The 15,202-nt window shown below is 39.8% G+C and overlaps 1 protein-coding gene across 9 annotated transcripts in view; it reads right to left on the reverse strand.

The window, feature by feature from the left end:
- Positions 1-508: 508 nt before the first annotated feature.
- The window catches only part of ATP7B (ATPase copper transporting beta), a 38,881-nt gene continuing 24,187 nt past the window's right edge, over positions 509-15,202 (reverse strand). For 6 of the 9 annotated variants that reach the window (XM_015851867.3, XM_015851870.3, XM_015851868.3 and 3 more), the window contains 11 exons: positions 14,348-14,502; positions 14,019-14,153; positions 11,947-12,141; positions 10,836-11,018; positions 9,184-9,382; positions 7,751-7,897; positions 6,315-6,457; positions 5,178-5,381; positions 4,949-5,066; positions 4,091-4,193; positions 509-2,900 (listed from right to left, as the gene is read on the reverse strand). In XM_015851867.3, coding sequence (XP_015707353.1) covers positions 2,636-2,900; positions 4,091-4,193; positions 4,949-5,066; positions 5,178-5,381; positions 6,315-6,457; positions 7,751-7,897; positions 9,184-9,382; positions 10,836-11,018; positions 11,947-12,141; positions 14,019-14,153; positions 14,348-14,502 — 1,847 coding nt within the window. In that variant the 3' untranslated portion in view covers positions 509-2,635. Of the gene's footprint in view, positions 2,901-4,031; positions 4,194-4,948; positions 5,067-5,177; positions 5,382-6,314; positions 6,458-7,750; positions 7,898-9,183; positions 9,383-10,835; positions 11,019-11,946; positions 12,142-14,018; positions 14,154-14,347; positions 14,503-15,202 lie in introns of those variants that run through there. The other 3 variants (XM_085536233.1, XM_032442106.2, XR_014942141.1) reach the window with 3 other exon arrangements.

The following is a 15,202-nucleotide window of genomic DNA, read 5'->3' on the forward strand; positions in this document are numbered from 1 at the left end:
CCGGTACTTACGTCCTGATTTTACATCATGTAGATAACAGTGTTTATGCACCACCATGTATGTGTTCTGCTGTGCAGCACCACAGTGTTGTTAGAACAGGTCATCAAACAAATATAAACCACCTACCTGGCATTTTTCTGCCCAGCTGACCTCCAATTCCTTTGTCCAATATCTCAAGATGGTTTGGAATCCTAATTCTATCCTTCAAAATGCTTCCAGCCTCACCTGCCTGCACAGTACAACACTGTCCTTCTTCCCTGCTTACTCTGCCTGAACCAGATCACAAAACAGTCACATTAATCATCCATAACATTTCTTTTCTTACCCCACATGCACTGTACTGTTGGATATGCACACTGTGATCTTTAACACGAGCAGACTGGTCCAGAGTTTCAAAAAGCAAAGATCAAGTCAACAATAGAACCAAGTAATTCTCACTTCTGCTGAAATCTAACAAAGAAGTCTTTGCAGCTTCCAACTACACAAAGATGTGATCCACCAGAACAGATCAATGGGCTGAATATCCTGGTTTTATTTTTGTCGGAGCCAAGTATGCTAAATCAAGAACAGAGACGTTTGCACAGCATGCCATGCAAACGAAACTGCTTGTTGGCAATGACATTTTGCGTCTGCATCCTACTATCCATCAATTACTGCTTATATGTGGTTGTTTGGTAGAGTGTTGTTTTTTTCCTGTACCCTTCAAAAAATAAGAAGCCAAGGCACACAAGTTTTGTTTGTTTAAAAAACAACAAAACACCATATTTTTTACTGTAAGCACTGGTAAGAAAACATAAAATAGTGAAACAGTAGACCAGCTTCCCCTGAAGGCCACATTAAGGCATTTATGGCACCTCTGAGAAGTGTGTGAGCTGTGAAAGTCACCTCTGCATGTATAAGGAGATTGTACAGTTTTAAAGCATGAGTAATTGTATTTTAGACAATGCTGTTGGTGTTTTCTCGTGACAGCTGAAATGTAATACTAAAAGGAAGTGAGAACAGGAAGATCTGCCTGGTGCTTTAGGCACGGTCCCTTTTCTGCCTTGTAGAAAACAACAACTAAGTATTAGGAGGGGCAGAACTCGAATCCCTATTTGAAACCATTCTATAATTGAATCAGTGAACGTTATCTCATACTGCTTAGTGCAGTAATTCCCGTTCTTTCACTTCCCAAATCAGAACACAAAACTCTGGTGTGTTTACTTCAGAGTCCCACAGTTCAGCACTATGGGACCAGGTTCAAGTGCACTTCAGCAGTTGGTTCCTATTGTCCTGACTCTAAATGGTATTAAGGGTTGAATTCAACATTCAGAGAGATAAAGCTACCACCAGCTTTGGTACAGACACTGAAGTGAAAGGTGGGTTGCTCAGCACCTTGATTTCTTATTAAACTAGAGCAAAAAAGGAACTTGAAACCAATTGAAAACATGGGAATCCATTTACCTTAAAATTCAAGCTATTGCAAATCCTCATACCCTTCCATCATCAGGAAGAGTTACTTACACCATGGCAAGTAGAAATCCCACATTTTAAGGCCACTTTTCAACCATTCCCTTCTAATGTCAAGGCTGCACTTTAAGCAACCAGTAAGCTGGTTATAAGCTGATTTATAACAAACTCACTCCATCCAGCCATGCTGGAGTCACACCATCTGCAGACGTCGATCTGCTTTCAGTCACTCCACAGTAACTGCCAGCTTCATTCACACTGACAGAAATTCTTCCCTTGGTCAGAGGGAAGAGACTGCTGACTACCAACCATCCAGGACTTTAAGGGATCATACAAGATATCCACAGGAAAATTATGTACTAACTTAGACCACTAATTGCTCATCCTTTGTGGGTTTCCCTAAGAATGGAAAATTCCTAGTGACTTAAAGGAAACTGTCCCTAAAAGGAGTATCTGTAAACATAGTAATAAGTCATAGAAGATGTCTTGTGTGGAGAAAGGGGAGAAAAAAGAGCTTGTATGGAGCAAAAGAGAAAGCCTAAGAGATCAGTGGGAATCACAGAACAAGTTCAGCTGTGAAAATGTGCATCAAAAGAGTTTGATAGTTGAAAGAAAGTGAAAGTCTTTGAAAGAGACTTTTCTGAGAGATGTAGTCAGTGAAACACTGAAGCTTTTTTGGTCCAAGAAGATGCACATGAATCCTAAGTATAAAGTGCACCCACAATGACATGACTAGTTAGGATTCTGTGTGGTTCCAACCACAGAGCTCCTTATGCAGTGGATATTTTCACATAGGCGTAGTATTTGGAGGCTATGAGCATATTTTTTGCTTTATGTGCTCCTGAAAGAATAAACTTAGAAAGAACGTGAAGTATGAAATTTGGTGCCCAGCAAACAGTCCAGAAGACAGAAACTCTATTAGACTCTGAAAATTACTGTTTTAAATTATTTCACTAATTGCTGCGTGCAAATGAGCACAATAGAGTCACAGATTCTTTCAGTGAGTAGGAATAACTGGTGACCTGAAAAAACTCCACAATCCGTACAATATGAAACTGTACTGCAATTGTTTTGTGAGCCAAAGGAATAATTTCACTTATAACCTTGCAGCTCTTGATGACATAACTTGGTCCCTGTTTTCCTTGGTGAAGTGAAACATTTCCTGCTGTAATAAGAACGCAACACTTCAGATGTACTGTTCTTCATCTCCTCCATTCATCAGCAGTGACCACTTGTCCCCTTCCTCCTCAAAAAGCCCATTATGTCTTGGCAGCTTGTCTGAAGTCAAGGAAGAGAGAGACACTTGACTAATTTGATCCCAAGGAGCCGATCTGGATGAATCCCTCCTCCTATCATCCATTCCAATATGAACACTGATTTGGGAAGGAGTTAGTGGCTTCATGCGGCCTTGAGCTTGAGCTTCATAACTTTCTGTGTCTGGCTTCTTATAACTGAGAAAGAGAAAAGACAGTTTGTACCAAGAAGTCAGTGTGTGAAAGTGACCAGCATTACAGTAGATCAGACAGAAACTTTTGATAATCTGATTGCTACCTGCAGTTTAGAAATGATATTAATGGCTTAATGCACTGGTCATGTGGCACAGAGGCAGTTCAAATAGTAAAAGAATGGAACTCTCTTTTTTTTCTTTTTAAGAAAAAAATTGAGCATTTACTGAATTATGAAAATATTCGTAGCAGACAACCACAGGGGAGTGGACTTTATGGCCAAAAAACCCACTTCTAACTTCACATATCATATCATACCACATATCATATGTAATTGTTGGTCAGCAATAGCCCAACGATTACAAGTGTGTATGACCTTCTTCACATATATACATTTTTGAGTTTTTAGAGTGAAGGTTTAAAAAAGAAAACTGTCCCACAGAGTGTACTGAAATATGGCTTCCAGGGGCCTGAAGCTAAATATTGGGATGCTTCTCAGCACCTAACCTCAGTGGTGTCAGTGTTTAGTATTCAGTATTATCAATGCCAGATGGAAAGAACTGAAGAGTAAAGGTATCTCTTCACATGCAGGAGTTTTTCAAACTTTGGAAAAACATAATGAGAACATTTTTGAGAAGAAAATGCTGAAGTGGTAGGACTGATCCTGCAAACATGCATAAGCACATGTTGTTTTCACAGTCACACTGAGCATTTGCATGGTCAGGATCGTGATGCAATAACAGATTTCCCACATTAGTTCACACTAAGCACCACAGAAGACTCCCAGCTACAGGAGAAATATCTGAAGGTTTGGAGTATTTCCAGAGACTGCAAAAAGCCAGATCTTATAAAACAGGTTTGTTCACAATGCTCTTAAAAATAGGCCCACTGCAGCTGCACCCAAAAACGTACTATGAAAAGCTAATAGCTCAAGTGTTACTGAACTAGATCTCCAACACAGATGCCCATGTGGCATCCAGTCACTATTTTAGCTCTAGCTAAAGAATGCTAAGCAGTCTTACACCAAGTGTGTTAATGACAGTGACATCCACCTCTTTTGCAGACAAGAATTAGACACCACCATGCAAAAGGACTTCAGGTACTTTTAAGTATATAAAGCCCAAACTAATGTCTCACTTAAATCCCAGCAGCAGAGCTGTCTGTGTTTCCTCATTACTTAGTGTATGATAACTTGCCATTTTAGCTGCAGGGAAGACAGCACAACAGACACAGAGGAAGCTGCCATGGCAGCTGATCCCATCCAAGGCTGAAGCACAAGACCAGCGGGCATAAACACACCTAGCAAAAGAACATACAGACATCAGCCAGCATACAGATCATCATGATTTCTTGAGACCACTATAATCACAAATAGATCAACGTGTATTTTCTTACTTATTGTTGAACATGTTAAGTATGTCCCTTCAGTTGCAAGGGATGGATTTTGCACAGATTCAGCTACAAGATTGCAGCCACAAGGCAAGACTGTGTGACCCTCCCAGGTATTCTGCATGTACAAAATAATGCAAAAGTAATAGAAGGACAATAATAATAATAATAATCCAGTTAAATGAGGGCGAAGTTACTTTAAAAAAGTAAAAAAAAAAAAATAGGGGGCTGTTTGAAGTTAATTTTAAGTAGGAATTTGATGTCGTGAGATGTCTGATAGAAGCAGAGAAACCAAATAGTATGAGACAAAATGCAAAATTTGGGATGAATAGAATAGGGAGCACCCAGAAGTCAGATGATCTTCCTGATTAGAGCTACGTTTAAATATACTAAAATGAATCCCAAAATACTGTTTTGTAAAATAAAATCATGATTTTCATTTTAAGATATAAGTATTTACTCCTAAGACCTTAAAATTTGGGACACAAAGTTTTCTTCTACCAGCATAAACATCTATATACATATATGTTTCGTTCTCATTCTGCTGAGTTTTAAATGCTCCAGGAACCTCTCTTCAGTTGCTTGAGCAGGAAATCCTGTCAGAGGCACCACAGAGCTCAACCATGCTGCTGCCTTCCACAAGTTGAGCTCTGACAACCACCCACCTGCTGCTATTGGTATTCCAAGCAGATTATAAATTAAGGCGAGAATCAGATTTATTCGTATTCTCCGCACTGTTCTCTTCGATAAGTGAATACTGGCAACTACATCCAGCAAGTCATTCTGTAAGACAGAAGAGCACTGAAAGTATTCCACGTGCAGTCTTTAGAATACTGAACTGAAAGGAAGAGCAATAAAAAGTGATAGAAAGCAGGTCAAAATTGTTGTGCTCACTCGGATAAGAACAACATCTGCTGCTTCAATGGCAACATCAGTGCCCGTTCCAATTGCTATTCCAATGTCGGCCCTGGCTAGTGCAGGGGAATCATTGACTCCGTCACCAACCATTGCAACCTTTCTCCTCCCATTTTGGAGTTCTTGGACCTTTGCGACTTTGTGAGAAGGAAGAACCTCAGCAAAGACTTTTTTGATCCCAACCTATGTAAGAAGAAAGAAACACATTTTTATTGGTGATATGCTGAAAGGAAAAGCCATCTGCTGTTCTGAGAGAAGGGCAAACAAAGGAAGATCACTCAAATAAATTGCAAGCAACACAAAGCTGAAGAGCAACGTGCCTTTGGCGTAAGGGTAAATGAAAGAATTAAGTCACATTGTGAAAAAAACAGGCCTCATACCATAGGAGAATATGTATACCATGTTGCTGGCTGAGTTAGCTCTTTGTATATGTGAGGAACGCAACACAGAGGCACACAGTAGATGAAGAGTAGACCAGTGTAAAAAGGAAGTGGGACATGGGTATGGAGAGGGTATAAATGTTAGGAGGTAGAGTTAGAATTTGGCTTTGAAGTTTGGAATGTTGTTTACAGTTTGTGCACTCATGCACTCAACTTGTTTTAGATTGCTATGCTTCTTAAAAATAAGAATTATTTTTCTTACTACATTATCTTTAAATTTAATGGCAAATCCCCACTTCCTGTACTTGGAACCAGACTGGACATTAAAGGCAGATCCCTTCTTCATGAAGGAAACTCGAGTGCCCTTCAGTGAATGGAGCTAGAAGGCTTCAGCCCAGCAATGGAGTAATTACTGCATGAAACTCAACACACCTCAAGAGGCGCTGAATGTTTGTCTTCAGTGGGATCTTAATGCAGTCATTGGCCTTTACTATGCCATACAACTTAGAATCATAGAATCACCAAGGTTGGAAAAGACCTACAAGATCATCCATCCAATCATCCACCAATCACCAGTAGTTCTCACTAAAAACTTCACTGGATTTTCAATCTAGTTTAAGAAAAGTTAGTCTTTCCTAAATGTATCCATGGAAACTGTGAGTTCCTAGTCCTAATTCACTGAAATAAGCAGAATTTTAGAAAGCCATCACACCTTTTGTAAAATGCAAGAAGGTACCTGAGTAGCAATGGCTTTTGCAGTTTTCCTGTTGTCTCCCGTTATCAGCACCACATCTATTCCCATGTTTTTCAGCGTGTGCACAGCAAGGGCTGCCTCCTGCTTGACCGTGTCTGCAATTGCGATCATTCCACACAAGGCGCCTTCACAAAGAAATGTGTTCAGTTAAAAAGAGCTGTGGGCAGCAAAGTGGTAGCAAGAGAACAGGACTCTCTCTCTGTCACAGTATGGTAAAGTAACTATTTCTGGGTAATATTGGCTTTCACAAGCCTGAACTGTTGACTTAAACTTTCTTATCTCTAGCCCCTTTCTTACACACACTCACACATTCTTTTCTAATTTACCTGTTTCAGATCTAAGAACAAAACTCCTTTTATACTTAGGAACCAAGCAGAAGGGGAGCACAGTAGCTTATAATCATGCCTGACTGATAGTTTTTTTTTGTTATAGGCGAACATGACTGTGGGCCAAGGAAAGATTTCATAATTGTCAGATGTTTAAACCACTCCTCCAGCAGTTAGAATATTTGCTTTTATATCCCTTTAATCATTCAGGGTTGGATCTCTATTACAATTAATTACTTTTGCATAGGAGTTCTGCACCCAATGCATATTGTCTGAAAGGTGCATCCAAATGAATTACAAGAATCTCACATTGTTTTTATCATTGCATGTTATATTTCAGAAGTAATGATTTAAGAAGGTTTTCGTCGTCTGTTACTCTGGTCACCATCATTGGCAATGCTAGGAACACAGAATATACATCAGGACCTTGATTTCCACGTTAGGAGCACTTGATTTTTCTGGACATTAATGGAGCCCTGGTTGAGATATGCAGATGCCTCTGAAAATTACTCCATGGGCACATCAAGATTTTTTTTTTCACTAATTGAATCAGAGGTCCCATATCAAGATCACAGAACCAATGGCAATTTATCACCATTACAGCAGTTTCTCTTATTAAGGCTTCATCTAGGTTTCCTTTCTGTGTACAGAATAGAAACCCTCAGGCAAAACTCATTTAGTCTAATCTGGTGTCTCTCTTATACTTGAATGATCTAATGACTTGTCATGTTTATTAATGAAATATTTTGAAATCAGAGATGCAGCAGGTCAGCCTGTAAGCCTTAAACAATACAAAGACAGTACGGGACACAGTTGCACAGTTGCACATGCTGCACACCACACCTTTAGGAAGCAAATATTTGGAAATTAACATTTAAATTAAAAACTACTCAGCAAGGTCTTACAAACACTGCTCTGAGATTAAACACCTTCTTTTAAGAACATCTGATACTTTACACTTTGGTATTTTTCACAAACAGTTCTGTATTAAACAATATGTACTTTCTTGACACTAAACCACGAGTTGTTTCAGTTTGTGTTCATCCTTTTGACTGTACAATCAACTGATATTTACTAAGTCACAGTAGTTACCATCTATAGCCACTAATATGGCTGTCTGTCCTTTTGTTTCATGGTCTGTCATGGCATCATTGACATCATTTGCAATATGCAAGCCATTCCGTCGCATCCACTCACGATTTCCAATCAATACTGAGTATATATGGGAAGACGATGAACCTTTGTGTATGAACAAAAGAATAATAGGAAACTTAAAAACAGTAGACACATCAGAGGTGTTTGAAATGACAGTTTCAGGCAGCATTAGTTACACAAATGTATTTGCAGAGGTTTTCTTATTTATGTGTGTGTGTCTTTGACTAGCAAAGGTCACACCCAAAACACTTTATCTTGAGGCTCATTTGAAGTGCTCTTTCCATGACCAAACACATATGCACAGCCACTAATTGATGACAGCCTCATAAAACTTTTCTCCTTCAAGACTCACTGTTTATATGCAGAGCCGCTTCATAAACGAATTGAAAGTATTTGCATATATTTGCGTATTTGAGTTTGCATTGTTTTTCACAGAAAGTGCAGTGTGCTGCATTGTTCACACAAATAATTACTTCTTTCAAATATAAAGGCCACACTTCTAAGAAAAACGTCATTTTGTTCTAACAAACAATGAAACGGTACATAGACCACTTCATTAAGAATTCAATGCAACTTCACAAAGCCCTCTGAAGCAGGTGAGAAAATATTACATTAACACCACTCACAAATGGCACAGTTCTGATGATTAAAATTCTTATTTCAATTCTTCTAAAAGCTTCCTCAAAAAGGTCAAGAGATACAGTCTGCTGAAAAGAACTGATGAGCTTCCTAAGGAGGACTTTAAATACGTATTCATTCCCTCATAACAATACAAAAGAACAAGTACCTTCACAGAGCGTGAAACAAAAATAAATGCACTGGCTAAATCAAAAGCATCAGGCACTGAAATTTGGTTTGCAGATATAACCTGCTTCACTGCTGAATAATTTCTTTTAATTGTCTTGAGAGATATTTGAATAGAAATCAAAAGGTCCAAGTTAATACGAAACTAAAATGTGGGATGAAAAAAATTGAGCAATAAGATAACATATGCTGAAGGTAACTTCTTTATGGAGGAAGATAATGTTTAACTGGCAAACTGTGCTCTCTGATGGACCATTCTTTTGTCCAAAAGGGACCTTGCTGGGTGTGCCTTATTGCTTATGTATTCTGTCGACTTTTGGAGTATCAGTCACTGTAGCATCTAATCCTTAATTAGGTTACTGAATTCCAGAGCAAGTGAATGTAGGAGAAAAGAGATTTTCAATTGGCATTAAGACATCTTTTTGTCCCCCATATTCTTTGTCTCTGTCTCTCATAAGACCACACTTCTGCTATTCCTAGTCTGGTAGGATTTCTTTACTGTGCTGGCACTATGGATTCATGAGCCCTTGGACTACGGCTAGCAGTTACTTTGGGGGCAGACGTACCATTTGATTCAGAGAGTGCAATCAGTGCGTTATCTCCCAGAGGAGCACTGCTGTCCCCACTCTTGTTAGTGTCCAACTTATCAACACCTTCCTCAGCCATGCCCAGGACAGCCTCAACACCACCTACTTTGCAGCTGATGCCACAGCCTGGGACTGCCTGGAAGTTGGTGCAGTATCCAAGGCTCTCAGTGCCAAGCTCCTGCAGAGACAACCACAGTTCATCATCAGTTTGGGCTGACAATGCATGGTACAAATGTTAGATAACTGCCATCAAAAAGAGATCTTTACAATTATGTCTTTACAATGACTGATAGACTGGAAAGAAGAATGGAGCCTCAGCAGTGGAGAGATAAAGATGTTTTAGATGTGCTGGGGATTATACTTCTGAAGCAAACAGCAACAGAGATCACATCTCAGTCTCAGCCCTAGTACAAGCAAACCAAAAAGGATGATTTTTCATGGAGATTCAAAGGATGTGCAATGGTGGTTTACTACTTTGGCCAAGACTAGGAAATAAAAAGAAATACTACAAAAGTAAGCCATACAGCTCTGGAAAGATGCAACTTTTAATTAGCCACACAGACAAGTGACTGTGTGAGACCAGCTCTTTATATATATATAAATACATACATTCACACACAGTGTGAAACTGCATCTTATCCTCAGAGTGATCTGGCTGGATGATACTAAGTAAAATGGGGTTTGTGTGGAGGGTGAAAGAAAAGTCAGTGAGTAGCTTCAAAAGGGGTAACTACAGTCATAGAAATTGCAAAAAGAATGGGGAAAAAAACACTATATTCATTGGTGAACCATTTATTCTGGGTTATCTGTGGTAATCAGAACTATCTGTACCTTTCAGAGAGCTCCTGTATAGTCAGTAATAACTCAAGCATACAATAACTACAGAAATATCAGGGAAACTAAGATAAATTTGAAAAACAGGAAATGTAAGATATGAGGGGCCAATGAATCATTGCACACACTCACTTTTTCTTTCTAAATTTATGTGTTAATTTCTAAATTTCATCACTGAAAGATCTAGCATTAATAAGTTTGTGATTCATCAGCTAACAGCAAGTAGCCCAGTGACCCACCTTAGTAGAAAGGAGTTCTTTAGAATAGGCTTCTTACATTGTTTCTAATTATGCTTTCATTCTTCCTGAAATATTTGAAGAACACAAACAATATACGAAGGATTTCTGAGGATTTGTAGAATTTGTGGAGGAATGAGGAATCTATTATATTAATTTGTGAAATTCACAAATATCACAGCTTGATATTCATGTTTGTTCCACAGCTTTTTGCCTAATCTATTCAGATAAGCAAGTGACTAATAGCAGTGACTACCACAATCAGGTAATGTGTGAAGTGTCACCATTCACTTTCACTTCACAATGCTTTTCTAAATGTACATGTTCCTCCTGCATATATTCCACAATCCTTCCTTTCTCATTGGCTGCAAAAACTTATTAATAACTTGCTTATGGACTCCATAGTATGGCCACAAAACCAAATCTATATGCCTCAGCCAGTTACTTTTTAGATAGGCCTCTCCTTCTGGCATTTGTTCATTTCACATAGCATTGCTGCATTCACACAGATCCTTTCAGACCTGAAGCGAAACAGTAGGTCATTTATTTAGGTATTTATACCTCTTTGCAGTATTTAGTGACTGCCACTCCCAAAGGATGCTCACTGCTGGCTTCTGCAGTGCCAACCACTGCCAGTACCTTCTTCAGACAGAGCACAGCTGTGTCTTCCAGCAGAAGAACCCTCATGACTTTAGGAACCCCACAAGTAATGGTCCCCGTTTTATCAAACATCACAGTTTTGATCTGCAAGAAATAAACCAGAGTTACTGCCTCAGATATGCTATCATAGGGATGCTTGCATGCTTTGAGCAAACAGATGCAGGCAAGACATCAATAATTAGTTGACAGCAACCAAACCAAGATGAATAACATACAAAAGCCAGGAACTCCTGAACCATGGACTGTCTGTGCAGTAGATCTCCTTATTCTTTTTTATTCATTCCTCATACAGCCAAAGATACAATATCATGCTGCACTCATATCAGGATCCCAACATCACAGCACTTGCACTCTGCTTTGTGTGAGTGTAAGCACGTTTGAATGAATGAGAATTACTGTCAGACTGGTTAATTTATTCTAATTATCATTTTTACTCCTCCTTATTCTGCTTATGTCTAACCCAGTCTCCCACAGCATGGTGTAAACTCATCTTCTTTTCAGAGGCTGTGGGCATGCCAGGTCTTTCTTTCACCTTTTCTTCTTATCATCTGTTTTCCACCTTTGAAGGGCTTTTTCTGCCACCCACCTACCTTCCCCTCCCTGGACTAAAACAAATTCAAACCATACCATTTTTCTCCTGCATCCTACATTTCAAACCACTGATTGGGAACAACATATATTTCACAGCAGCACTCAAAAAAAGAAGAAAAATGTTGGGTTATCAGGCTTCCTGGGAGAGCATGAATGCCAGAGACATTACAAGGTCATGCAGAACATTAACAGCCTCAAAGGCAACAGATTGCAGAAACTGCTGGCTCTCAACACTTTGCAGCCTACTTTGGACTGTGGAGAAAGAAGGTCAAAGTCATCTTCCTTGCCATTATGAACAGTTGCCAACAGGAAAAAAAAAAAAGTCTGCAGTCTTTCTCTTTATCAGAGGGATTTCCTGAGACATTATATTTGATGTGGCAACAGCTGGGAAAGCTACAAAGGTATAGAATGAACTACTAACCTTGTGTGCCATTTCCAGGGGTTTTCCACCTTTGATGAGAATACCATTCTGTGCAGCAACTCCTGTGCCCACCATCACAGCTGTTGGGGTAGCCAAGCCTAAAGAACAGGGGCATGCAATGCTCAGCACAGTGATTGAGGTTTGAAACGCAAACCTCAGTATTAGTTCAGCTTTTGAAAGGTGCTTGTTCTGATTCTGCAAGAAGAGGGAGAAGGGGGAGGAAAAAAAGATATTTGCTGATAGACGATAACACATGCACAATCACTCATAGTCATCTCAAAAAATACATTTACCAGAAAACCTCAAGTATAGGAAAGCAATTTATTATTGCTAGTGTAATGGTAGAGGAAGGCCAATGTTATGAATTGTTTATGGCAGTGTCTTGTGGCTTTCTTGCCACTCAAACACATATGCTTCAGGAATTTCAGTTAGACACCTTCACCTATTTAAGAAATACACCCTACCTAAAATGCAAATGAAACATAATAAATAATAAAGTACAAGATGTTGCACTTAGGCCTAGGCAATCCCAGGTGTTTATACAAACTGGGGGAAGATCTCCCTGAGAGCAGCCCTGTGGAGAAGGACGTGGGGGTCCTGGTGGATGAGAAGCTGAACATGAGCAAGCAGTGTGTGTTTGCTGCCCAGAAGGCCAACTGTGTTCTGGGCTGTATTAAAAAAATGAGTGGCCAGCAGGGAGAGGGAGGTGACTGTCCCCCTCTACTCAGCTCTTGTGAGGGCCCATCTGGAGTACTGCATCCAGGGCTGGGGACCCCAGCCCAAGAAAGACATGGAGCTCTTAGAATGAGTCCAGAGGAAGGACACAAAGATGATCAGAGGGCTGGAGAACATATCCTGTGAAGAAAGGTTGAGAGAACTGGGCTTGTTTAGCTTGGAGAAGAGAAAGTTCTGGAGAGCCCTTATTGTGGCCTTCCAATACTTGGACAAAGCATATAAACAGAAGGGAGAATAACTGTTTACAGGGGTATACAGTGATAGGAAAAGGGGGAATGGTCTTAAACTGAGACAGGGGAGGTTTAGGTTAGATATTAGGAGGAAATTTTTTCACTCAGGGTGGTGACGCACTGGCACAGGTTGCCCAAGGAGCCTGTGGATGCCCCATCCTGGAGGCATTCAAGGCCAGGCTGGATGTGGCTCTGGGCAGCCTGGTCTGGTGGTTGGCGACCCTGCACATAGCAGGGAGGTTCAGACTAGATGTAGTCCTTTTCAACCCAGGCCACTCTATGATAAAATTCATTTAAACACAGCTTAGCAGCATGGAGAGGCTGCAATAACTGCCTTATGTTCAGGCCAGAACCATGTTCCCACAGAGACACCAACTTAGGAGTACTGATTTGAGAGCAAATTCTGCCTTCAGAGTGCAAACACTGTCACCATCATCATGGACAAAAGGATTTTTATAAGACTGAAGACGCAGAGTTCTGCTCCACAGGGACCTGTACTTCAGGAAAGCAGCAAGTAAGCATTCTTGAATCTCTGTTCATATCATGAACTAAAACAGTTTTTGTACAACATCCAAGCGCACTCATCATTCATGGAGGATACATCAGAATTACCCTCACACTAATGGTGTGACAGAATGACTCTGCTCTCAGATGACAATGTAAATTCCCTGCACTGGCTTCCTCATCTAATAAAGAATAATTCTATTTCCAGGTGCACAGATACCCACAGTTGCTGAGCACAGCAAATACACATCCTAAAGATAAGAGAAACTCATTTTCCTTCTAAAGTCAAACCCACTATCAGCCAAGGAACAGGATGTTAAAAGAATTTGAAGTATGATAGGAATGGTTCAGCTCCTTGCAGTGCAGCTACAAGTCATGCTGAATTCAGAAGAATTATCATTTCAGTTTGTAAGAACCCCATCCAGCAATGAGGGCTAATGCAAAAGTATATTTACACCAGCAAATATATTTTAATTAGTGTAATCATCCCCTTTGTGTTGAAAAGTACCACACTGTGACCTGGCAAACACTTTTGTACAACACCAAACCCTACAGTGGGAGACGTCTTAACAGGAAAATCCAGCTCTTCATCAAATTACTTACAGGAAAATACTTCTGAATAATATCAAAATTTATAAAGCCGATTGTGATCCATGCTACCAAAGTCACTGTAGAAATTATGATGATAAATGGAACAAAATATCCACTAAACTTATCTGCCAGTTGCTGGATTGGTGCCTATAAAAACAAAAACAGATATTTGCATGTTGATGATCAAAACACACGAATATGCAGAAATAATGAAAATAATTATTTTCTGAAGTGTGGAAAAAAACACAGTTCACTGGTTGCATAAATATATCAAAATACAGAATCATTTTTCTTATTTAATCAAAATCAATGAATAAGGTTTTCTTTCCTCTTACTTTTACCTTTGACATTTGAGCTTCTTCCACCAATTTCACGATCTGTGCTAGGGTGGTATCATTACCAACATGAGTTGCATTAACAAGAACTGAGCCATGTGCATTTATAGAGCCAGCAATCACTGTGCTTCCAGGCTTTTTAGTAACAGGCATAGCTTCCCCTGGAAAGAAACACCAAAAAATGAATGCATGAGATCAGTGCAAATACTCCTAATGACAGCAAACACAGTACATTAGCAAACAGCTCACTGTATCTAGCACAATCAGCACGCTAAGCAATAATGGTGTGAAATTACATCTTGTGTATGTGTCTTCTGAAGGCATGTATAAGTGGTGCCGTACTTCTGTAATCCTTTTTCTAGGTCTATTTTTTGCAGCAAAAGTCTTAGCAGAAAAATTTCAGAGGGCTGGAGCACCTCTCCTATGAAGAAAGGTTGAAGGAACTGGGCTTGTTCAGCTTGGAGAAGAGAAAGTTCTGGAGAAACCTCATTGTGGCCTTTCAGTGTTTGAAAGGAGGGATAACCACTGTTCACATGGGTTGATAGTGATTGGACAAGGGGGGAATAGTTTAAAACTAAGATGGGAAGTTTAGGTTAGATATTAGGAGGAAGTTTTTCACATACAGTGTGGTGACGCACTGGAACAGGTTGCCCAAGGAGGTTGTGGATGCCCCATCCCTGAAGGCATTAAAGGCCAGGCTGGATGTGGCTCTGGGCAGCCTGGTCTGGTGGTTGACAATTTCCCATTACTTCACTGCTGAAGGATGTTGGGCAAGGCTTTCTTTGACTAACTAGACAGTAATCAATCTAATCTAAGAACACAATTAAGTTGATCAGTCCTTTAACAAATACAGACTGCTGC

Source organism: Coturnix japonica, chromosome 1 (assembly GCF_054131305.1).
Source record: "Coturnix japonica strain WE chromosome 1, WE-NBRP24, whole genome shotgun sequence".
In the NCBI taxonomy this organism is placed as follows: Eukaryota; Metazoa; Chordata; class Aves; order Galliformes; family Phasianidae; genus Coturnix; species Coturnix japonica.